At 52.0% G+C, this 22,448-nt stretch overlaps 1 protein-coding gene and 2 long non-coding RNA genes across 3 annotated transcripts; all 3 read right to left on the bottom strand.

Annotated features, from left to right (window-relative positions):
- Nucleotides 1-1,497: 1,497 nt before the first annotated feature.
- On the bottom strand, nucleotides 1,498-2,577 carry LOC136290697 (uncharacterized). Its single transcript, XM_066185020.1, has 2 exons — nucleotides 1,813-2,577; nucleotides 1,498-1,566 (listed from the first exon to the last, which is right to left on the bottom strand). Exons 1-2 carry the CDS (start codon nucleotides 2,533-2,535, stop codon nucleotides 1,525-1,527), a joined length of 765 nt encoding a protein of 254 aa, XP_066041117.1. The 5' UTR covers nucleotides 2,536-2,577; the 3' UTR covers nucleotides 1,498-1,524.
- Nucleotides 2,578-12,602: 10,025 nt separating this feature from the next.
- On the bottom strand, nucleotides 12,603-13,651 carry LOC136290696 (uncharacterized). Its single transcript, XR_010721319.1, has 3 exons — nucleotides 13,597-13,651; nucleotides 13,327-13,399; nucleotides 12,603-12,680 (listed from the first exon to the last, which is right to left on the bottom strand). It is a non-coding gene; the product is annotated as an uncharacterized lncRNA (long non-coding RNA).
- Nucleotides 13,652-14,184: 533 nt separating this feature from the next.
- On the bottom strand, nucleotides 14,185-16,130 carry LOC136290695 (uncharacterized). Its single transcript, XR_010721318.1, has 3 exons — nucleotides 15,660-16,130; nucleotides 15,313-15,413; nucleotides 14,185-14,288 (listed from the first exon to the last, which is right to left on the bottom strand). It is a non-coding gene; the product is annotated as an uncharacterized lncRNA (long non-coding RNA).
- Nucleotides 16,131-22,448: the final 6,318 nt, after the last annotated feature.

Raw genomic sequence — 22,448 nt, 5'->3', positions numbered from 1 at the left:
AGCCAATGAAATCCAATTTTATAAGCCGGAAATGCAAAGCTGCAACGGCCAACAATTTTGTCAGCGTCCTGTAAAACCTTAGGCCCAGGTTGCAGCCCCCCCCCCCCCCCCCAGGTTTCCTGTTTCTTATTTTTAAACAAACTACTCTTTATTTTTACAAACACAATCCCTTCTACACCCGTCTGCTATTCACAGTTGCCTACAAACAGAAATGGTCACTTATCTGAGAGGATGTTTCTGAAGACAATCACACAGCTCCCCTGGGTTCTGAGGATCCTGGGTCCTGGCTGGGTTATCCATGGCAGGCAGCTCCGGGTCGTCACTCTCGGCTCTGGCTCTCCTTTGGCTCTCAAGGTCAGCTGGGTGCACCTTGTGCAGCAGTCACGGCCGGCAGTGCTCCACATTATTCCTCCCAGCTTGGAATGAAGCTTCTCATGGCTCTGGACAAGAGAAGCAAATTCAGGACTTTGATGCGCACCTAATGTAGGCTTTTCTTAAACACTTGGCTACGTCCTGCAACAAATCTTGCCAGTGTCTCAACAAGACAACACTTCCAGAGCTGAGAGGCTTCAGTGAGAGAGACTTTTAACGGGCCGAGACTGTCCCATTCCGTAACAGAGTGGCCTAGCACATTTCTGAGCATCTGAGATCAGGATGAGCGGGGAACTCTGGCAGCAAATAGCAGCACCAAACAGCGCTCAACCACTGTTGTTTCGCCGCTGCTCATTTCCACCCGTTTTAGTCAGCTTCTCCAAGGTTCCGAGAACACACCGAGCAGAGAATCCCAGCTCATGGAGTGCAGCACCAGCAGAGCAGGAAATGAAGTTAAACCCAGTGAGAAGGCTCAGGTGGGAGGCTGCACTTCTCACCTGACTCTGCTGTGCATGGCACAGTCCTCTCCCCTCCTTCAGCCCCCACTTTTCCTGTGCTTCGGTCCCTACTCACTGCACACGTGCTCTGCACCTGCTCTGCCTTGGCACAGCTGATGCTGCACAGAGGACGATTCGACACAGAGCACAGCACCATCCCCGACCTGATCCAGAGCCCTCTCTGCCCCAAAACACCTCCTACCCTTCCCACTGTGAAAGCCAGCACAGGACTAAGACAGCTGCTCATTTTCCCTGAGGGAAAGGGAGGGAGGAACTCCACAATCAAAGCTCTTCCATTCCTACTGCAATTGGAACATCCCTCCTCCCCCAGGCAAACATCAGCCCCAACACCTCTGTGCTCTCAGAGGATGTCAGCAGGGAAAGGCTGCCACCCTCACCCAGCTACACCTACAGAGCTGCTTTTGAACTGCTTGCTTCCAGCATGTCAAGGCCAGTCTGCAGCAGTGAAGGTGCAGGAGGCACACCATGTTGGAAGCAAACTCTCCAGTGTCAGGACAGGAGATACAGTTCGTTGTCTTCTGAAGACAGACTTAGATTTATTCATCTTTCTGACATCTCAGCACTGCATACTCACTTCAGTTTACTGGAGCCTTTGTTTCCTGAAAGCTGCAATTCTTTTCTTGGCTTTTTTTTTTCATTCCTTTTTCTTCCTGGGAGTATCCCCCTTGTCTTCCCTCTAACAGGAAGAAAGAAAACAGGGAAAAAAAAATCACTCAGGTCTTGAAAATTCACCTAGAATGCAGACCGGTACAGCTCAGATTGAGAGATTCTGGTTGAAAAGAGAAAATATCACACACTGAAATTACTTTAAGAGGAGAAGGATCGTGGCTCTAGTGCCAGCGTATGAAGGGGAAACTTCACATGGGTTTTTCTAACACCCCCTTGATCATTGGCCAAACCCATCTCCCCCTGCCCCTCTCACCTTCTTCTTTCCAGGGGACTCCTCAGGACTCCTCACGGCTTTCCTCTTCAAGTCTGCCTTCCTTGCAGGCAAGAACCACTTCTTCTCCCCTGGAGGCAAGGGCACCTTCTCCTTGTGCGGATCCCCAGGCCTGTGGCCACTGGGGATGAGAGTGTCCCGTTGCTGAGCATGTCCCAGGAGCTTGGGGTCCACAAAGCCTTTGGCGTTGGCCTGGTGGGAGCCCTTGTCCTTTCTCGTCCCAGAGGGCTCGTGAGGTGCCAGCTTCAGGCCTTTACTCTCTGTGGCTTTTGGCTTCCCTGCTTTGACTTTCAGCTGGTCCTTGCAAAACTGGGCTGTGACCTGCAAAGGACCAGGCTCGCTCTCCACCTTCCTCACTCTCTTGGGTTCGTTGTGCTCCAGGGGCTCCCCGGGCCTTTTGATTCCCACAGTGTTCCTGGGCACGGCCTCTTTGGGGAGCACAAGAGGCTTCAGCCAGCTGTGTTTGGTGGGAAGATGAGCTTCCCATGGATCCTTGGCCACTTGGCCATAGCTCTTCCGGGAGTGACTGGCCATTTGGCCACAGTTCTTGTCAGGCTCCTTGTGCTTTCTCTTCTCAGACACCTCATGCACTCCCAGCTTCAGGTCTGCTTTGAAAGCAGATATTGGTTTCTCTGCTTCCTGGACTTTCTGCTTGTCCTTGCAAAACTGGTCTGTGACCATCAAAGAACCAGGCTCACTCTCCATCGGGACACTTTTGTATCTCTTGTGCACCAGAGTCTCAGTGAGCCTTTTAATATCCGCAACTGTTTTGAGCAAGGCCTCCTTGGTGTGCACAGCTGGCTTCAGAGAGCTGTGTGTAGTTGTAACTTGAGATTCATGAGGAGCCTTGCCCGCCTGGCCAGAGACCTTCCAAAATTCCTTGGCCACCTGCACAGAGCTCTTTGGCAATGGATTCATCACCTGGCCAGAGCTCTTCTCACAGTGCTTGGCTGCTTGCGCAGAGCCCTTCTGAGACCCCTTGTCTTTTTGGCCAAAGTTCTTGTGAAGATTTTTGGTCACTTGTCCAGAGCCCTTCTTAGGATCCTTGGCCACTTGGCAAAAGATTTTCTGAGATTTCTTGGCCACTTGGCCACAGCTCTCGTGAGGACGCTCCCTTGCCTTGGAGGGCCTCTGGCAGGAATTGCTCTTGGAGCCCTGCTTCTGCTTCTCACCCTCCTCACGTCCATTCCCACAGACGATTCCCCTGGGACCCTCTCTTGGCACTGCTCCTCGCTTTGTCTGGGTCACCAGGTTGTCAAGGCGCCGCTTTTTAGAAGTTGATGGCTCAGGCTGCCAAGCAAAAGAGAAAAGAAGGATTCAAGACTAATGTCTTTGTGGGCTTTTTTGTCCTAGCACAGCTCCCCAGAGCCCAGGGACTCTTGCCCAGAGGTTGTAAAGTCGGGCCTTTGGCCTGGGAAGAGCTGACTCTAAACAAACAGGCCACGTGCACTAACTTGCTCCTCCAGCACCATGGACGGGGATGTGCTGAATAAAACTCCATAAACCAGACAGTGGCAAAGAGCTAAGCCTTCAATGGCATGTCAGGGCCATGAGCATTTTGGAATAGATATTTCTAAAGCATTCTCAGAGCTGCCAAAGAGCTGAGATGAACTTGTGTGTCAGAACAGAAAGTTCTCTCGTCATTTATCGGAAGCCCGGGCAAAAATGGGCTGCCTTACCTTTTTGACCAGTGGCGGTTTGGATGTCTCTGCTCTTGGAGGGGAGTGAAGAGGTGACAGGAGAGGTGGCAGGGAGCTGCTCATTTCCTGCAAAGAGGGGGAGAGAAGCAGCTCTCTAAATGTGTTTTGTCCCCAAACATCTCCTTAGTGTATGCAAAACATGAGCAAACACGGAGATCTTCTACTTAGGAGCACTTACCCTCAATATTTTTTTAATTGATGGCACATCAGTGGGCTTCTGTGCCTGAAACAAGAATGAGGGAAACAGAAGGAGTTTGTTGGGGATTTTTACTGATCGGCAGGTACTCTGCAAGCCTTTGCTGACCAACAGCTCTATAAATGCCATGCAAATGTATTAAAAGTAAAACGGGAGTAAGTACTAAAAAAGCCCATCTGAACAGGAGTTAATCATGGAGACCAGGCCTGGAGAGAGCTGAAGCCACCACTGTCAACTCCTTCTCCTCTGAGATGTCTGTCTTCCCATTGGAAACTGGCAGTCAGGGAAAACTGTTACCAATTCTAAACTACTGCTACTACTCCTACTACATCTACTCCTTATTACTCTGATTTTGATCATCATCATCATCATCATCATTGTCCTTATTATCAGTATTTTTGTATAAATGTGTTCCTGCAGTCTGCTCAGTTGATAGAAACGCACTTTCCCTAAGTTGCTGTTGAAGCAGCTGAGCCTTGCCTGTAAAGGCACAGGCTGCCTCTGCATGTAAGAATTCCGCACAAAGCCTCATTAGTTAGAAAAAAATTAGTTAGAATTAAGAGTTTCCAATTCTTCTAAGCCAGTTCCCGAGAGACAGGAATATTTGTCATTCACGCAAATAAAATCAGACTCCTCGTTGTACTGAAGTGAAAAAACCCAGGACACCTGGGTATAATGCAACGCCACACATTGTGCAGTGTGTGCTTGGTTTCTAACTAGCAACGCTCTTTATGGTCAGGGAACTCGGGCTGGCCCCCAAGCAGGCTCCTTCTGCCAAGACTGAACTTGTGCTCAGCAGAAAGATCTCTTGTCAGTGTTCAGAAGCCCTGGCAAAAATGGGCTGGGTTACCTTTGCCTGCAATGGCAGTTTGGAAGTCTTTCTTCTAGGAGGTGACCGAAGAGGTGACAGGAGAGGTGGCAGTGGGCTGCTCATTTCCTGCAAAGAGAGGAGCAGAAGCAGCTCTCAGGAGTTTTGCTGATGGACACAGAGGGAGTTTCACCCTTCCCAGAGTCTGACAGAAATCCTCAGGGATTTCTAGAGCCTTCCCCGTGGAGATCTGCTATGGAAAAGCACCCACCTTCAATATTCCTTTAACAGAGTGCACATTAACGTGCAGGATGCGCTGAAACAAGAAAGAGGGAAGCAGTGTGAGTTTCTTTGGCCATTTCACTCACCGATAGCAAACAAGCATGCACTCAGCCGGCATTTGCTTACCAACATCTCTAAAAGTGTCATGCAAGCCCATTAATAATGAAATGCTAATCAAAAGGCCCATCTGAAGCAGAGTTAATAAGGGAGGCCAGGTAGAAAACCAGCTGAAATCCCCACAGTCACTTCCTCCTCCTCTGCTGATAAAAATGTCTGTGTTCCCTTTGGACCTGGCAGTCAGGAAACACTGTTTCCATTCTTAAACTACTACTACTACTGCTACTGCTACTACTACTACTACTTCTACTGCTACTTATCATTATTGTTATTTTTATAATCTTAGTATGTTTGTGCAGTCTTCTCCCTTTATGGAATTGTGCTTTGAAGCAGCTGAGCTTTGTCTTCAATGCACCTGGGATGCAAGTGCCTTTGAGCTCTGGGGAGGCTGAGCCACGAGCCAGGCAGGGCGCGTGTGCTGCTCCCTTGGCCTCGAGGCACTGCCAGCAACAGCGGGGCCCAACCGTTGCACTCACCCTGACAGCCTCAGCATGGATTTTGGACTGTGGAGCTTTGCCTTCCGACCTCTCATTTGAGGGACCTCCAACTCTGCCCACATCATTTTGCCCAGGTTTGAGCGTGAGGTCTCGTGCTTCTGCTGAGGATCCTCTCCTTATGTCCTCACATACGTTTGTCTGTCTGGATGCCGGCCTGTGACTGCTGCTCTCTGACTGGGATGTGGGCTTTTCTGGAATCCATGCGGGATTCAGAGGGGACTCGTGGCTCAGGAGCACCTTGGAGTCCACATCGCCCAGCAAGTTCTTAATGCGCCTTGAGAGCCAATCTTCTTTCTGGGTCTGCAGCAGAAGAACAGAGAGGGGGAAATGGCAGAAACAGCCCAAGCAAGAGATCCAGCCCAGCAAGAGACACTGCTCAGGATCTTCCTGGAATCTCCATGCAGCCCCACAAGGGAAGCTTGGCACGCTCAGCGGAGCAGATGGGAAGCTGCTGTGTTTGCAGGGGTCGGGCTCAAGTCTGCCACAGCCCATGCGGAGACACAGCTCTCCTGGCCCACCCCAAGCCTCCCTCGTCCTCTCCTTCCAGCCTGCACCCCACTCCCATCACCTTGTAGGGTCTGGCAAAGAGGGGAGTCTTCTCCGAGAGCGGGTATTTCTCTTCTGGAGCCACCTGCCTCCTCCGCCTCTCTTGCTCCAGAATGCGGAGCAAGGCTCTGTTGTTGTTGCAGCTGTCAGACAGACACGGAGAAAGGAGAGTTAACTCCTGAAGCCCTGTTGATACTCCCTGCACACACTGGGGCTTTCCCACAAGGCCACGTGTCCAGGAGCAAAGCAGTGGTGAAATCCACAGGATGCTGACACTGGACACATCAGTTCTGTCCAGCGTGTGCTGTGCCCCAGGGCAATGACACACAGGGGACAGCAGCCAGCCTTCTCAGGGATTGCTAGTCCTGACTAAAAGAGAATCCTCTGTCTTGAGGCTTTTGCCACTTTCAAACACTGAACTGTGTCATGCGGCTGCATTGAAAGCAGCCCCATAAATGGAATGAAAAATGAGACCTCGGACATTCAGAGAACACCAGGGCAAATCCCCCTGTTCCTCCTCAGACACACAGGCATGTACTCAATGCCACCAGCCCCCCACTAAAACCCCAATAAAGCTGTCATGGAATACCAGATCTCTTGAAACTGTCCCTGCTCTGTGGAAGACTACTGCAAAAGGGGGGAAACTCTGGCTCTGATATTTGTGGACACTGGGGAAGGAAAAGCGTGCGGGCACATTGCATGGATCTCCACATTCATCCCAGCACCCGGGAAGCCGAGACTGCATCAAATTAATTCCTACCTATTGCCGCTGCTCTGGTCGTGTGTCGGTTCCATGACGAAGCCTCAGACTGAGTCAGCTTCTCTGGAAGAGAACAAACAGATATTCACCATCTGCACGAGGTCACGCACAAAGCAGGGGTCAAGATCTGCAGGGCCTTGCTACACTCAGAGCCCGGAGTGCCCGACTGGGAGTCACGGCAGTGTTCCTAAACAGAAACCACCCAAACATGGGGATTACACGGAGCTGAGAATGGGAGAAGCAAGAGATCCATTTTCCCCTTTTGCCAGCACTGCTGCTGCAGTTCAGGTCAGCCCTTAACTCCACATCTGGCCAGCAGCATGACAAACCAGGCCACTGCTACACGCTCCAGGAGATCCGGTTCAATTTTAAGGACAAAAGTGCCCTAGGAGCCCTGCCTTTAGACAACCAAATGGGCCTCACATCAATGGCAGCATTTGCGGAAAGAGGAAGGAAAGATAAGGAGGGCCAAAAAAGGCCCTAAAAAGACGACTCCAGTTGAAAAGGTAACAAGATTCTCTCGGCAGAGGAAAACAACCTCAAACGGGTGGAAACAGGACTGAAAACCTTTACGTTTCAATTGCTGACGTTCATCCGCAGCATGTCACACTCTGGAGGGAGCAGAATGATTTCTCCCTGGGGAGGAGGCTACAGGAGCATTGGCTGAAGTCTTGTGAAGCACCCCACTTAGGACAACTGGCATGAGACAGGAGCACGGACACCTGGGGGAAGAGCTGAGGCAGCTGAGCTCTAGGCCATGGCTTTTAACACCAGGGAAGGCACCAGCAGGGAACCATTCTGCAAGCCACAGAGAGACAGGGGCCACTGGGGATGGGAATCCTGTCAGACCCCACCTCCCCCTGCAGCTGGGAGGCCCAAGAACAGACACTCACACTAGGCTCAGAGGACACACCTGGAAGCAAACAAACACTGCGGCTTTGTTCCCTCCTCACAATCATGAAAACCAGAATGTTGGCGGGGAAATTAAGTGCCTTAGAAGAACAAGGTGCCCACTTGGATTTAAACACAAACAAAGCTGGGAGAAGGAAGAAGTGCACACAGGGAGAAGTCGTTCCAACAACCTTCCAGCTTCTCTGGAATGGACTTGGCACTGGCATAACTTGGACACAGAGAGGTGCACGCACACGTGCGAGAAAAGAGCGTGGCAGGGAAGCCTGCTCTGTCACCGACTTCTCCTTAACACGGCCACAAAGCACACAAGTGGCCAGCAGGAAAATCTGCACTTCAAGAAACAGCCCAAAAGTTTTGCAAATGCCCTTGACCGGGCCAGGTTTTTGCCCACACTGACGCCCCGCGGCTTGGAGGCGGCACAGGCGGCGTTAACCTGACACAATTCCCACAAGGCACAAATGCTCTTGCAACCAAGCCATGCCTGTGAACACAGCAGTGCTCAGAACTTCTGAACCAAGCTGTGCTTTCCTCACTGCGGAGAGCAAAGCAGATACCCAAGGGTTGTAAACTACTCAAAGCCCGGCTCAGGCCCACAAAATGGCATCGCTGCCTTTTCTAGGATGAGAGTGCACCGCCCTCATCAATATTCACGAGCAGCCCTTAGATGCCCTCCCAGCACTTCCCACACTCCGTGGTCTTGCCCAGATCCACAAGCACACGCCCTTCCCCAGTCGTTTTTACAGCCCTGGCAGCCAGAGCTGCCAGGCAGTAACCACAGGAGGAGAGGGGAGGATTGAGGGGACAACAGAAAGGGGTTCAAAACCAGACTGGAACAACAAAAGTACGCGTCAAAAGAACTGCAGACCCCAACAGAGCTTCTCCCCCCCCTTCTTAATAACTCCTCGTTTGCATGAGCCAATGGCTCCACCTTATTCAGAAGACAAGGGACCCTGATGGCAATTCCAACAGGCTTTTGACACTGCTGGATGTGGCCAGGCTCATCTCTGCAGCCCTTAGCAGGACATATCTCATTGCTCTACATTCTGCCTTCTGCATCCAGCCGCAGGCAGGGAGCTGCTCTAATGGAGCAAGGAAGCTTGGAAGCTGATTGGAAACGTAAACCTTGTGTCCCCATCTCAAGAGCTTTTCCTTGAAATGTTGCTATCTCTAGGCTCCCCGGGATATTTTCGTGGGCAAAGCTTGCTGGTTTGCATACATTCCGTTGTTCGAAGGGACAGCGCGACATACAGTCAGAGAAAACACCGGCTTTGGAGAACCACAGCACCATAAAACCACAGAAGCGTGGAACGTTGGAGGTTGGGAGGGGCCCTAGATTTCACCAGGTTCTGCCCCTCTGCCATGGGCAGGGACACTTTCCACTAGCCCAGGCTAATCTAAGGCCTGTCCAACGTGGCCTTGAATGGTTCCAATATTCTGCTGGCCACTTTACTTCTAGACATACGACGGACCACTAGATACAGACAAGGCCATTGTAATTAGAAGGGCCTCGATTGCTAAGACTGGAGAAAGAACACCTCCATAGCTTTGGCTTTACTTTGGCACCTGGGGGTTTCCACAGGGGCTTTGCCACCTCCCTCGGGAGGGAGTCCCTGCCTGTGACGGGTCAACTGGAAGAGCGGCCCCGGGCAGCTGCTCCCACTCCCAACGGGGCAATCCCGGCCCCAGCTGGAGCAGCTGCTGCAGGCGCTGCCCAGGAAAAGGCCGGGCTTCCTTCCCCCTGGCACACAGCTGCTGCCTCTGCCCCCAAGCCTCTCCTGCTCAGTGCTGGCTCCTCCTGGCAGCACACGGGGCAGAGGCAAGGGCCCTTGGTGCTTCCCACGTCCCCCTCCCTTGCCAGGGATTGCCTGGCTCTCCTGCTCCTCAGCGGCATTCAGGCTTCAAGCTGAATGAGCAGCCAGCCCTCCTGCAACCTCGCCCTCTCCGGCTGACATGAATCGGTGCCACTGCCGGCTGGGCGATGCCACTGCTAACTCTTTGCATGAGAGAGGCCTTGAAGGCGATCTCCCTGGGCAGCGACTGTTTCCCCGCAAAGCGCTGGCAGAGGCAGGAGCAGGAGCCCGGCTTTGAAGCTGTCGCCGGGGGGGGCCAGCGCTGGAAGGCGGCGGGGACAGCCGCGGCTGGCCCGTGTGCCCAAGCCCGGCGGCCAAGCGCAGAATTACCTGGCCCGAGGCGGCCTTGCGGGCGAGGAATGCCTCGGCAGAGGCAGGAAAGGCGCCGCGAACAGGCTGTGTGGCCGAGCGCTGCTCCCGAGCCGAGCTGCTGCGCTGCGCTGCGCTCCGTGCTGCTGCGGCCCGCGGGGCTGCCCAAGGACGGTTGTGCCGTCGGCGGGGCCCGGGGGCCAACGGAGCGTCCCGAGCGCGGCCGGGCCGGTGTGCGGCTGCCGCGGGGCTCCGAGGGCGCGGGACCCTGCTGGAGCGCGCCCTGTGCCCGCAGCCCCTGCTGCCCTGCGGGAAGCCAGCCCTGCCCCGGGGCAGCACGCGGGCTGTCCCCGAGGGCCCTGCCCAGCAGCTGAGAAGGAGCCGCTCAGGGAGCCCTCAGGACTGACAGGGAGAAAGGCTTTACTCGGACACCAGCCTATTGCCCGGCCTCCTTCCCACCTAACCCCATCGCTCGGGATGGAGTGCTGCACTCGCTGGGAATAAAAGCACAGCTTTCATTTCGCTTCCCCTGGCTTTTGGTTTGATGACAAAGTTTTCTGCTTCATCCTCTGGAAAGTTTTGTTTGAAAGGACGTCAACTCCTGAGTGTCATTTGCCCGAGCTGAATGCTGGAGTTCCTGGGAGGATGAAGGGGCATTTCCTCCTGGCCTCTTTGCAGTACGTAAAGAAAAGGTGTCCTTGGTGTGCACAGGAGGCTTCTGGCTGTTCCCTTTGGAGGCGGACGAGTGTCCTGAGGAGCTCTGGCCACCCGGCTCTTGTGAGGAGGCTCCCTCGGCTCGCTGTGCTGCTGCGAGGAATTGCTGCTGCTGTCCTGCTCCTGCTTCTTGGCCTCCCCACATCCATCCGCGGGGGCAACTTCCCCGAGACTCTCTCTCGGCACCGTGGTCTCTCTTCGGGAGGCCATCTGGGCCACACTTGTTGGGTTTTTTGCCTTGACTATTCTATCCCAGAAGCATTACTGCCAGAAATGACGGGCTTGGTCATAACCAGTGCCGGGTACATCTCTGTCTTACTTTTAAATGAGCTATTTCATTTCTACTCAAGAAAAGGAAAGCGAAAAATGCTGAAAACCAGTCACGTAAAGCCCTGTTTTAATATGCTGGAAAGCAGTACGTAAAGCTGCCAGCGCCGTCTGGCTCTGGGCAAGGCCTGTGGCCCTCACGGAGCCGGGAGCGCTGCCGGGAAAGGGGGCGGGGGCGGCTGCTGTGGGTCGGGAACCCTGCCGGCCTGGGGCTGAGGCCACCTGGGCGACACCGAATCCCGCCTGGCACGCGGCGTGTCTCTCTGCAGCCCCGTGTGCCTTGGCAGCCATCGGCAAGTGTACGGGACACAGAACGTGCCCGCTGTCTGCCTTTCCCGTAAACCCGGGGCACTTCCAGTCTCCTTGGGATGTGCCCTGTGGCACAGTGCAGGGAGGCTACAGGGCTGTGGGGAGGGAAGAAACCAGAATGCCTTTCTTGGGAGAATGCCCTGTTCTTTCCAGCACAGCTTGAGGCTATTTCCTCTTGTCCTGTCCCTTCTGCCTGAAGGGAGTGTAGACAGAGAAAATGCGGCTGAATTCACCTTCCTGCAAAACTCGTTGCTTGGCACTACCTGAGCGTACTAACTCAAGGTGGTATTACTACTGTCTCTGATTGCAATTCTGGATTGAAATTCCACAGGAAATTCTAGATGGACTGTGGAAGACAGATGATTACCAAATAAATTAAAATCAGCTATGCCTGAAATGCCCCCAGTTACTTCTGAACAAGACTGAGGTGTTTGTGTATATCCAGGGGCTCAATTGCACGGTTCGAGAAGAACAGCTCCAAATGCTTTGAGGGTGCAGGAGGGTGTTTTGATTTCAAAGGATGACTACACAAGACGTAAAACTCTCTAGAAATTTTGAAAGCGGTACTCCTATATTTACACAGTCCTTTATCTTTTTGAATTAATTACTTGGAAAAAGGCAAGTAATGGGTTGGGAAGAGTTTGAAAAGATTTTCTGCAAGTTAGATGGAGTCACAAGGTGAGATGCTCATCCCTGCACTCCAAACGCATTTATCAACTCCCAATGGAAGCCACTGGAGAGTGGAGTGCAAACTAGCCACACTGGAGAGCAGCGTTGGCTGCCAGAATCACTGTCAGGGCTTGTTAACCCCGAGGGTTTCTGCAGCCCGGGCTTTGGAAAGGCTCGGGGTGACACATACAGGCAGACACCCCACATGCTTGCACCTCAGAGATAAGAGTTCTCGTTTTTCCCCTTCAGGAGGAACATCCACGTGAGCCTTGCCTTTGTTCGTGGCAGTATCCAAAAGATTGTTGGGAAATGTGGCTGTGTGAGTCGGCACAGGCGGGCAACTGGAGCAACCACAAACCCGTGGCAAAGAGTAACTTTATTTCACTGCCTGGCTAAGCTGTTCCTGTATCATAAAGTGATGTGGAAAAGGGAGGTAATTCTTTCTTGTAATCACAAGTGTTTTGGGATACCATCCTTCTCCCCACAGTTTCATTTTAACGGCAGGTACCACCACCGCCACCCCCCATCTTTTCTTTTGCAAGGTAGAAAAGCATCACCCTCAAAAACCACAACGTTTTCCAAAGGTAACCAAAAGAACTTACAACTGTATTTACAACAAACAAACAAACAAACAAACAAAATGCAGGATCTCTGCATTGAACAAGAAAGTAAAAACAAACAACCAAACAAACAAAAGAACAGAGAACTTGGAACTATTTACATCCAGAACACCCAGTTAAGGCACTGGGGTTCCAGTCTGGGACACAGGAAATTCTGTGTCATTAGGGGTGGAAAGTCAGGCCGGTCATCTTCAGTTCCTGGTCATCTTCCTTGGCGTTCCTCAGCAGAAAACTCTGGAACAGAAGGAGGGAGAGAGAAAACATTTGGTTGGATTCATCCAACAGGCACACCTGGCAGAGGACAGTCAATGACTGGAGTGACTTTACTCCAAGAGGACCTGCAAAGCCTTTTCAGCTTCAGCAGCTGCCTCTTTAGGGGGAGGATTTTTACAGCCTTCCAGCCCTTCTGCCAGGCACATGGTGCTTATTTGCTTTTGCAAGGTTGCCAGCAGATCATGGCAGTGCATCCCTTTGCCCAGTGGGGCCCACAAAACTTTGTGTTTGTGGGAAATGACACTGCCAAGGTCCCGTGGGATGGCAGGTTACAGCTTTTGAGTATTCCCCACTGGTGGCACCACAGGATGACACAGCATTTGTCATGACTAAAATGTACAACAAAAAAAGCAGCAGCAACTCTAGGAATTTCTGCTGGCCAGTACTGGTCAAAGGCCCACTGGGGAGTCAAAATTCAAGTGCTGCTCAGCTGCAGCCAAGCTACTTAGCAGGTGCCGCCCTGACAGGGCAGCTCTCTCCCATCTCTCCCTCTCTCTTTGCTCCCTAAAGAAGTGCTCATGAGGAAGCAGAAACTGGGATGGGTGCAGGGCCAGCCCTCTTTGGTGTCTTCAGAAACTACAGGCAGGGCTGTAAAACGAGCACTTACTCTTCCAGCTTCGGGTCTTCTTGTCTTGTCTTCATTTCGCAGAGGAGTCACTGGAACGGATCCTTCTCATCCCCTGCAGATCCCCGGAAAACCACAGAGAGAAAGCTGGTCAGAGAGAGATGCCTACAGAATTCCAAAGCCCGGCTTTCCTAAATGCCCAGAAAACCATGTTCGTTTCTCCCAGGCATAGTCTATGCTCCAGGCTCTCCCCCTGTCGCCTTCTTCCCCAGCAAGCCCTCCAATAATGGAAATGGAACCTTGGCTTCTCACCTGGCAGCTCACAGTGTTTTGTACCTAGAAACCCTTCCCAAGCACCGAGAAATTCAGCAGCAGGTTTCCTTGCTCCGTGAGGGCTGGGAGTGCAGTGAGGGCTAGAAGCAGGAAAATGATCAAGAAAAAGAAAGCAATTAGAAGTCAGCTAATACAGTGTGCACAGTCTGGCCTAACTCACAGCCCTTCCTGCCCCTCAACATCCTAGACCCCACAGCCTGAGCCAACAGTAAACAACCAAATCTATATGAACAGCCAATGAAATCCAATTTTATAACCCAGAAATGCAAAGCTGCAAGGGCCAACAATTTTGTCAGCGTCCTGTAAAACCTTAGGCCCAGGTTGCAGCTCCCCCCCCCCCCCCCCAGGTTTCCTGTTTCTTATTTTTAAACAAACTACTCTTTATTTTTACAAACACAATCCCTTCTACACCCGTCTGCTATTCACAGTTGCCTACAAACAGAAATGGTCACTTATCTGAGAGGATGTTTCTGAAGACAATCACACAGCTCCCCTGGGTTCTGAGGATCCTGGGTCCTGGCAGGGTTATCCATGGCAGGCAGCTCCGGGTCGTCACTCTCGGCTCTGGCTCTCCTTTGGCTCTCAAGGTCAGCTGGGTGCACCTTGTGCAGCAGTCACGGCCGGTAGCTCCACATTTTTCCTCCCAGCTTGGAATGAAGCTTCTCATGGCTCTGGACAAGAGAAGCAAATTCAGGATTTTGATGCGCACCTAATGTAGGCTTTTCTTAAACACTTGGCTATGTCCTGCAACAAATCTTGCCAGTGTCTCAACAAGACAACACTTCCAAAGCTGAGAGGCTTCAGTGAGAGAGACTTTTAACGGGCCGAGACTGTCCCATTCCGTAACAGAGTGGCCTAGCACATTTCTGAGCATCTGAGATCAGGATGAGCGGGGAACTCTGGCAGCAAATAGCAGCACCAAACAGCGCTCAACCACTGTTGTTTCGCCGCTGCTCATTTCCACCCGTTTTAGTCAGCTTCTCCAAGGTTCCGAGAACACACCGAGCAGAGAATCCCAGCTCATGGAGTGCAGCACCAGCAGAGCAGGAAATGAAGTTAAACCCAGTGAGAAGGCTCAGGTGGGAGGCTGCACTTCTCACCTGACTCTGCTGTGCATGGCACAGTCCTCTCCCCTCCTTCAGCCCCCACTTTTCCTGTGCTTCGGTCCCTACTCACTGCACACGTGCTCTGCACCTGCTCTGCCTTGGCACAGCTGATGCTGCACAGAGGACGATTTGACACAGAGCACAGCACCATCCCCGACCTGATCCAGAGCCCTCTCTGCCCCAAAACACCTCCTACCCTTCCCACTGTGAAAGCCAGCACAGGACTAAGACAGCTGCTCATTTTCCCTGAGGGAAAGGGAGGGAGGAACTCCACAATCAAAGCTCTTCCATTCCTACTGCAATTGGAACATCCCTCCTCCCCCAGGCAAACATCAGCCCCAACACCTCTGTGCTCTCAGAGGATGTCAGCAGGGAAAGGCTGCCACCCTCACCCAGCTACACCTACAGAGCTGCTTTTGAACTGCTTGCTTCCAGCATGTCAAGGCCAGTCTGCAGCAGTGAAGGTGCAGGAGGCACACCATGTTGGAAGCAAACTCTCCAGTGTCAGGACAGGAGATACAGTTCTTTGTCTTGCCCTTCTGAAGACAGATTTACTCATCTTTCTGACATCTCAGCACTGCATACTCACTTCAGTTTACTGGAGCCTTTGTTTCCTGAAAGCTGCAATTATTTTCTTGGCATTTTTTTTCATTCCTTTTTCTTCCTGGGACTATCCCCCTTGTCTTCCCTCTAAGAGGAAGAAAGAAAACAGGGAAAAAAAAATCACTCAGGTCTTGAAAATTCACCTAGAATGCAGACCGGTACAGCTCAGATTGAGAGATTCTGGTTGAAAAGAGAAAATATCACACACTGAAATTACTTTACGAGGAGAAGGATCGTGGCTCTAGTGCCAACGTATGAAGGGGAAACTTCACATGGGTTTTTCTAACACCCCCTTGATCATTGGCCAAACCCATCTCCCCCTGCCCCTCTCACCTTCTTCTTTCCAGGGGACTCCTCAGGACTCCTCACGGCTTTCCTCTTCAAGTCTGCCTTCCTTGCAGGCAAGAACCACTTCTTCTCCCCTGGAGGCAAGGGCACCTTCTCCTTGTGCGGATCCCCAGGCCTGTGGCCACTGGGGATGAGAGTGTCCCGTTGCTGAGCATGTCCCAGGAGCTTGGGGTCCACAAAGCCTTTGGCGTTGGCCTGGTGGGAGCCCTTGTCCTTTCTCGTCCCAGAGGGCTCGTGAGGTGCCAGCTTCAGGCCTTTACTCTCTGTGGCTTTTGGCTTCCCTGCTTTGACTTTCAGCTGGTCCTTGCAAAACTGGGCTGTGACCTGCAAAGGACCAGGCTCGCTCTCCACCTTCCTCACTCTCTTGGGTTCGTTGTGCTCCAGGGGCTCCCCGGGCCTTTTGATTCCCACAGTGTTCCTGGGCACGGCCTCTTTGGGGAGCACAAGAGGCTTCAGCCAGCTGTGTTTGGTGGGAAGATGAGCTTCCCATGGATCCTTGGCCACTTGGCCATAGCTCTTCTGGGAGTGACTGGCCATTTGGCCACAGTTCTTGTCAGGCTTCTTGTGCTTTCTCTTCTCAGACACCTCATGCACTCCCAGCTTCAGGTCTGCTTTGAAAGCAGATATTGGTTTCTCTGCTTCCTGGACTTTCTGCTTGTCCTTGCAAAACTGGTCTGTGACCATCAAAGAACCAGGCTCACTCTTCATCGGGACACTTTTGTATTTCTTGTGCACCAGAGTCTCAGTGAGCCTTTTCATATCCGCCGCTGTTTTGAGCAAGGCCTCCTTGGTGTGCACAGCTGGCTTCAGAGAGCTGTGTGTAGTTGTAACTTGAGATTCATGAGGAGCCTTGCCCGCCTGGCCAGAGACCTTCCAAAATTCCTTGGCCACCTGCACAGAGCTCTTTGGCAATGGATTCGTCACCTGGCCAGAGCTCTTCTCACAGTGCTTGGCTGCTTGCGCAGAGCCCTTCTGAGAACCCTTGTCTTTTTGGGCAAAGTTCTTGTGAAGATCCTTGGTCACTTGTCCAGAGCCCTTCTTAGGATCCTTGGCCACTTGGCAAAAGAATTTCTGAGATTTCTTGGCCACTTGGCCACAGCTCTCGTGAGGACGCTCCCTTGCCTTGGAGGGCCTCTGGCATGAATTGTTGTTGGAGCCCTGCTTCTGCTTCTCACCCTCCTCACGTCCATTCCCACAGACGATTCCCCTGGGACCCTCTCTTGGCACTGCTCCTCGCTTTGTCTGGGTCACCAGGTTGTCAAGGCGCCGCTTTTTAGAAGTTGATGGCTCAGGCTGCCAAGCAAAAGAGAAAAGAAGGATTCAAGACTGATGTCTTTGTGGGCTTTTTTGTCCTAGCACAGCTCCCCAGAGCCCAGGGACTCTTGCCCAGAGGTTGTAAAGTCGGGCCTTTGGCCTGGGAAGAGCTGACTCTAAACAAACAGGCCACGTGCACTAACTTGCTCCTCCAGCACCATGGACGGGGATGTGCTGAATAAAACTCCATAAACCAGACAGTGGCAAAGAGCTAAGCCTTCAATGGCATGTCAGGGCCATGAGCATTTTGGAATAGATATTTCTAAAGCATTCTCAGAGCTGCCAAAGAGCTGAGATGAACTTGTCTGTCAGAACAGAAAGTTCTCTCGTCATTTATCGGAAGCCCTGGCAAAAATGGGCTGCCTTACCTTTTTGACCAGTGGCGGTTTGGATGTCTCTGCTCTTGGAGGTGTGTGAAGAGGTGACAGGAGAGGTGGCAGGGAGCTGCTCATTTCCTGCAAAGAGAGGGAGAGAAGCAGCTCTCTAAATGTGTTTTGTCCCCAACCATCTCCTTAGTGTATGCAAAACATGAGCAAACACGGAGATCTATTTAGGAGCACTTACCCTCAATATTTTTTTAATTGATGGCACATCAGTGGGCTTCTGTGCCTGAAACAAGAATGAGGGAAACAGAAGGAGTTTGTTGGGGATTTTTACTGATCGGCAGGTACTCTGCAAGCCTTTGCTGACCAACAGCTCTATAAATGCCATGCAAATGTATTAAAAGTAAAACGGGAGTAAGTACTAAAAAAGCCCATCTGAACAGGAGTTAATCATGGAGACCAGGCCTGGAGAGAGCTGAAGCCACCACTGTCAACTCCTTCTCCTCTGAGATGTCTGTCTTCCCATTGGAAACTGGCAGTCAGGGAAAACTGTTACCAATTCTAAACTACTGCTACTACTCCTACTACATCTACTCCTTATTACTCTGATTTTGATCATCATCATCATCATCATCATTGTCCTTATTATCATTATTTTTGTATAAATGTGTTCCTGCAGTCTGCTCAGTTGATAGAAACGCACTTTCCCTAAGTTGCTGTTGAAGCAGCTGAGCCTTGCCTGTAAAGGCACAGGCTGCCTCTGCATGTAAGAATTCCGCACAAAGCCTCATTAGTTAGAAAAAAATTAGTTAGAATTAAGAGTTTCCAATTCTTCTAAGCCAGTTCCCGAGAGACAGGAATATTTGTCATTCATGCAAATAAAATCAGACTCCTCGTTGTACTGAAGTGAAAAAACCCAGGACACCTGGGTATAATGCAACGCCACACATTGTGCAGTGTGTGCTTGGTTTCTAACTAGCAACGCTCTTTATGGTCAGGGAACTCGGGCTGGCCCCCAAGCAGGCTCCTTCTGCCAAGACTGAACTTGTGCTCAGCAGAAAGATCTCTTGTCAGTGTTCAGAAGCCCTGGCAAAAATGGGCTGGGTTACCTTTGCCTGCAATGGCAGTTTGGAAGTCTTTCTTCTAGGAGGTGACCGAAGAGGTGACAGGAGAGGTGGCAGTGGGCTGCTCATTTCCTGCAAAGAGAGGAGCAGAAGCAGCTCTCAGGAGTTTTGCTGATGGACACAGAGGGAGTTTCACCCTTCCCAGAGTCTGACAGAAATCCTCAGGGATTTCTAGAGCCTTCCCCGTGGAGATCTGCTATGGAAAAGCACCCACCTTCAATATTCCTTTAACAGAGTGCACATTAACGTGCAGGATGCGCTGAAACAAGAAAGAGGGAAGCAGTGTGAGTTTCTTTGGCCATTTCACTCACCGATAGCAAACAAGCATGCACTCAGCCGGCATTTGCTTACCAACATCTCTAAAAGTGTCATGCAAGCCCATTAATAATGAAATGCTAATCAAAAGGCCCATCTGAAGGGGAGTTAATAAGGGAGGCCAGGTAGAAAACCAGCTGAAATCCCCACAGTCACTTCCACCTCCTCTGCTGATAAAAATGTCTGTGTTCCCTTTGGACCTGGCAGTCAGGAAACACTGTTTCCATTCTTAAACTACTACTACTACTGCTACTGCTACTACTACTACTACTTCTACTGCTACTTATCATTATTGTTATTTTTATAATCTTAGTATGTTTGTGCAGTCTTCTCCCTTTATGGAATTGTGCTTTGAAGCAGCTGAGCTTTGTCTTCAATGCACCTGGGATGCAAGTGCCTTTGAGCTCTGGGCAGGCTGAGCCACGAGCCAGGCAGGGCGCGTGTGCTGCTCCCTTGGCCTCGAGGCACTGCCAGCAACAGAGGGGCCCAACCGTTGCACTCACCCTGACAGCCTCAGCATGGATTTTGGCCTGTGGAGCTTTGCCTTCTGACCTCTCATTTGAGGGACCTCCAACTCTGCCCACATCATTTTGCCCCGGTTTGAGCGTGAGGTCTCGTGCTTCTGCTGAGGATCCTCTCCTTATGTCCTCACATGCGTTTGTCTGTCTGGATGCCGGCCTGTGACTGCTGCTCTCTGACTGGGATGTGGGCTTTTCTGGAATCCATGCGGGATTCAGAGGGGACTCGTGGCTCAGGAGCACCTTGGAGTCCACATCGCCCAGCAAGTTCTTAATGCGCCTTGACAGCCAATCTTCTTTCTGGGTCTGCAGCAGAAGAACAGAGAGGGGGAAATGGCAGAAACAGCCCAAGCAAGAGATCCAGCCCAGCAAGAGACACTGCTCAGGATCTTCCTGGAATCTCCATGCAGCCCCACAAGGGAAGCTTGGCACGCTCAGCGGAGCAGATGGGAAGCTGCTGTGTTTGCAGGGGTCGGGCTCAAGTCTGCCACAGCCCATGCGGAGACACAGCTCTCCTGGCCCACCCCAAGCCTCCCTCGTCCTCTCCTTCCAGCCTGCACCCCACTCCCATCACCTTGTAGGGTCTGGCAAAGAGGGGAGTCTTCTCCGAGAGCGGGTATTTCTCTTCTGGAGCCACCTGCCTCCTCCGCCTCTCTTGCTCCAGAATGCGGAGCAAGGCTCTGTTGTTGTTGCAGCTGTCAGACAGACACGGAGAAAGGAGAGTTAACTCCTGAAGCCCTGTTGATACTCCCTGCACACACTGGGGCTTTCCCACAAGGCCACGTGTCCAGGAGCAAAGCAGTGGTGAAATCCACAGGATGCTGACACTGGACACATCAGTTCTGTCCAGCGTGTGCTGTGCCCCAGCGCAATGACACACAGGGGACAGCAGCCAGCCTTCTCAGGGATTGCTAGCCCTGACTAAAAGAGAATCCTCTGTCTTGAGGCTTTTGCCACTTTCAAACACTGAAATCTGTCATGTGGCTGCATTGAAAGCAGCCCCATAAATGGAATGAAAAATGAGACCTCGGACATTCAGAGAACACCAGGGCAAATCCCCCCGTTCCTCCTCAGAAACACAGGCATGTACTCAATGCCACCAGCTCCCCACTAAAACCCCAATAAAGCTGTCATGGAATACCAGATCTCTTGAAACTGTCCCTGCTCTGTGGAAGACTACTGCAAAAGGAGGAATACTCTGGCTCTGATATTTGTGGACACTGGGGAAGGAAAAGCGTGCGGGCACATTGCATGGATCTCCACATTCATCCCAGCACCCGGGAAGCCGAGACTGCATCCAATTAATTCCTACCTATTGCCGCTGCTCTGGTCGTGTGTCGGTTCCATGACGAAGCCTCAGACTGAGTCAGCTTCTCTGGAAGAGAACAAACAGATATTCACCATCTGCACGAGGTCATGCCCAAAGCAGGGGTCAAGATCTGCAGGGCCTTGCTACACTCAGAGCCCGGAGTGCCCGACTGGGAGTCACGGCAGTGTTCCTAAACAGAAACCACCCAAACATGGGGATTACACGGAGCTGAGAATGGGAGAAGCAAGAGATCCATTTTCCCCTTTTGCCAGCACTGCTGCTGCAGTTCAGGTCAGCCCTTAACTCCACATCTGGCCAGGAGCATGACAAACCAGGCCACTGCTACACGCTCCAGGAGATCCGGTTCAATTTTAAGGACAAAAGTGCCCTAGGAGCCCTGCCTTTAGACAACCAAATGGGCCTCACATCAATGGCAGCATTTGCGGAAAGAGGAAGGAAAGATAAGGAGGGCCAAAAAAGGCCCTAAAAAGACGACTCCAGTTGAAAAGGTAGCAAGATTCTCTCGGCAGAGGAAAACAACCTCAAACAGGTGGAAACAGGACTGAAAACCTTTACGTTTCAATTACTGACGTTCATCCGCAGCATGTCACACTCTGGAGGGAGCAGAATGATTTCTCCCTGGGGAGCAGAACGATTTCTCCCTGGGGAGCAGAATGATTTCTCCCTGGGGAGGAGGCTACAGGAGCATTGGCTGAAGTCTTGTGAAGCACCCCACTTAGGACAACTGGCATGAGACAGGAGCACGGACACCTGGGGGAAGAGCTGAGGCAGCTGAGCTCTAGGCCATGGCTTTTAACACCAGGGAAGGCACCAGCAGGGAACCATTCTGCAAGCCACAGAGAGACAGGGGCCACTGGGGATGGGAATCCTGTCAGACCCCACCTCCCCCTGCAGCTGGGAGGCTCAAGAACAGACACTCACACTAGGCTCAGAGGACACACCTGGAAGCAAACAAACACTGCGGCTTTGTTCCCTCCTCACAATCATGAAAACCAGAATGTTGGCGGGGAAATTAAGTGCCTTAGAAGAACAAGGTGCCCACTTGGATTTAAACACAAACAAAGCTGGGAGAAGGAAGAAGTGCACACAGGGAGAAGTCGTTCCAACAACCTTCCAGCTTCTCTGGAATGGACTTGGCACTGGCATAACTTGGACACAGAGAGGTGCACGCACACGTGCGAGGAAAGAGCGTGGCAGGGAAGCCTGCTCTGTTACCGACTTCTCCTTAACACGGCCACAAAGCACACAAGTGGCCAGCAGGAAAATCTGCACTTCAAGAAACAGCCCAAAAGTTTTGCAAATGCCCTTGACCGGGCCAGGTTTTTGCCCACACTGACGCCCCGCGGCTTGGAGGCGGCACAGGCGGCGTTAACCTGACACAATTCCCACAAGGCACAAATGCTCTTGCAACCAAGCCGTGCCTGTGAACACAGCAGTGCTCAGAACCTCGGAACCAAGCTGTGCTTTCCTCACTGCGGAGAGCAAAGCAGATACCCAAGGGTTGTAAACTACTCAAAGCCCGGCTCAGGCCCACAAAATGGCATCGCTGCCTTTTCTAGGATGAGAGTGCACCGCCCTCATCAATATTCACGAGCAGCCCTTAGATGCCCTCCCAGCACTTCCCACACTCCGTGGTCTTGCCCAGATCCACAAGCACACGCCCTTCCCCAGTCGTTTTTACAGCCCTGGCAGCCAGAGCTGCCAGGCAGTAACCACAGGAGGAGAGGGGAGGATTGAGGGGACAACAGAAAAGGGTTCAAAACCAGACTGGAACTACAAAAGTACGCGTCAAAAGAACTGCAGACCCCAACAGAGCTTCTCCCCCCCCTTCTTAATAACTCCTCCTCGTT

This window comes from Chamaea fasciata, unplaced genomic scaffold (assembly GCF_029207755.1).
Source record: "Chamaea fasciata isolate MVZ Bird 193981 ecotype frontalis unplaced genomic scaffold, bChaFas1.0.hap1 SCAF_6, whole genome shotgun sequence".
NCBI classification, from domain to species: Eukaryota; Metazoa; Chordata; class Aves; order Passeriformes; family Sylviidae; genus Chamaea; species Chamaea fasciata.
The sequence above is the reverse complement of the archived record's forward strand: the minus strand, read 5'-3'. Positions and strand labels throughout refer to the sequence as shown.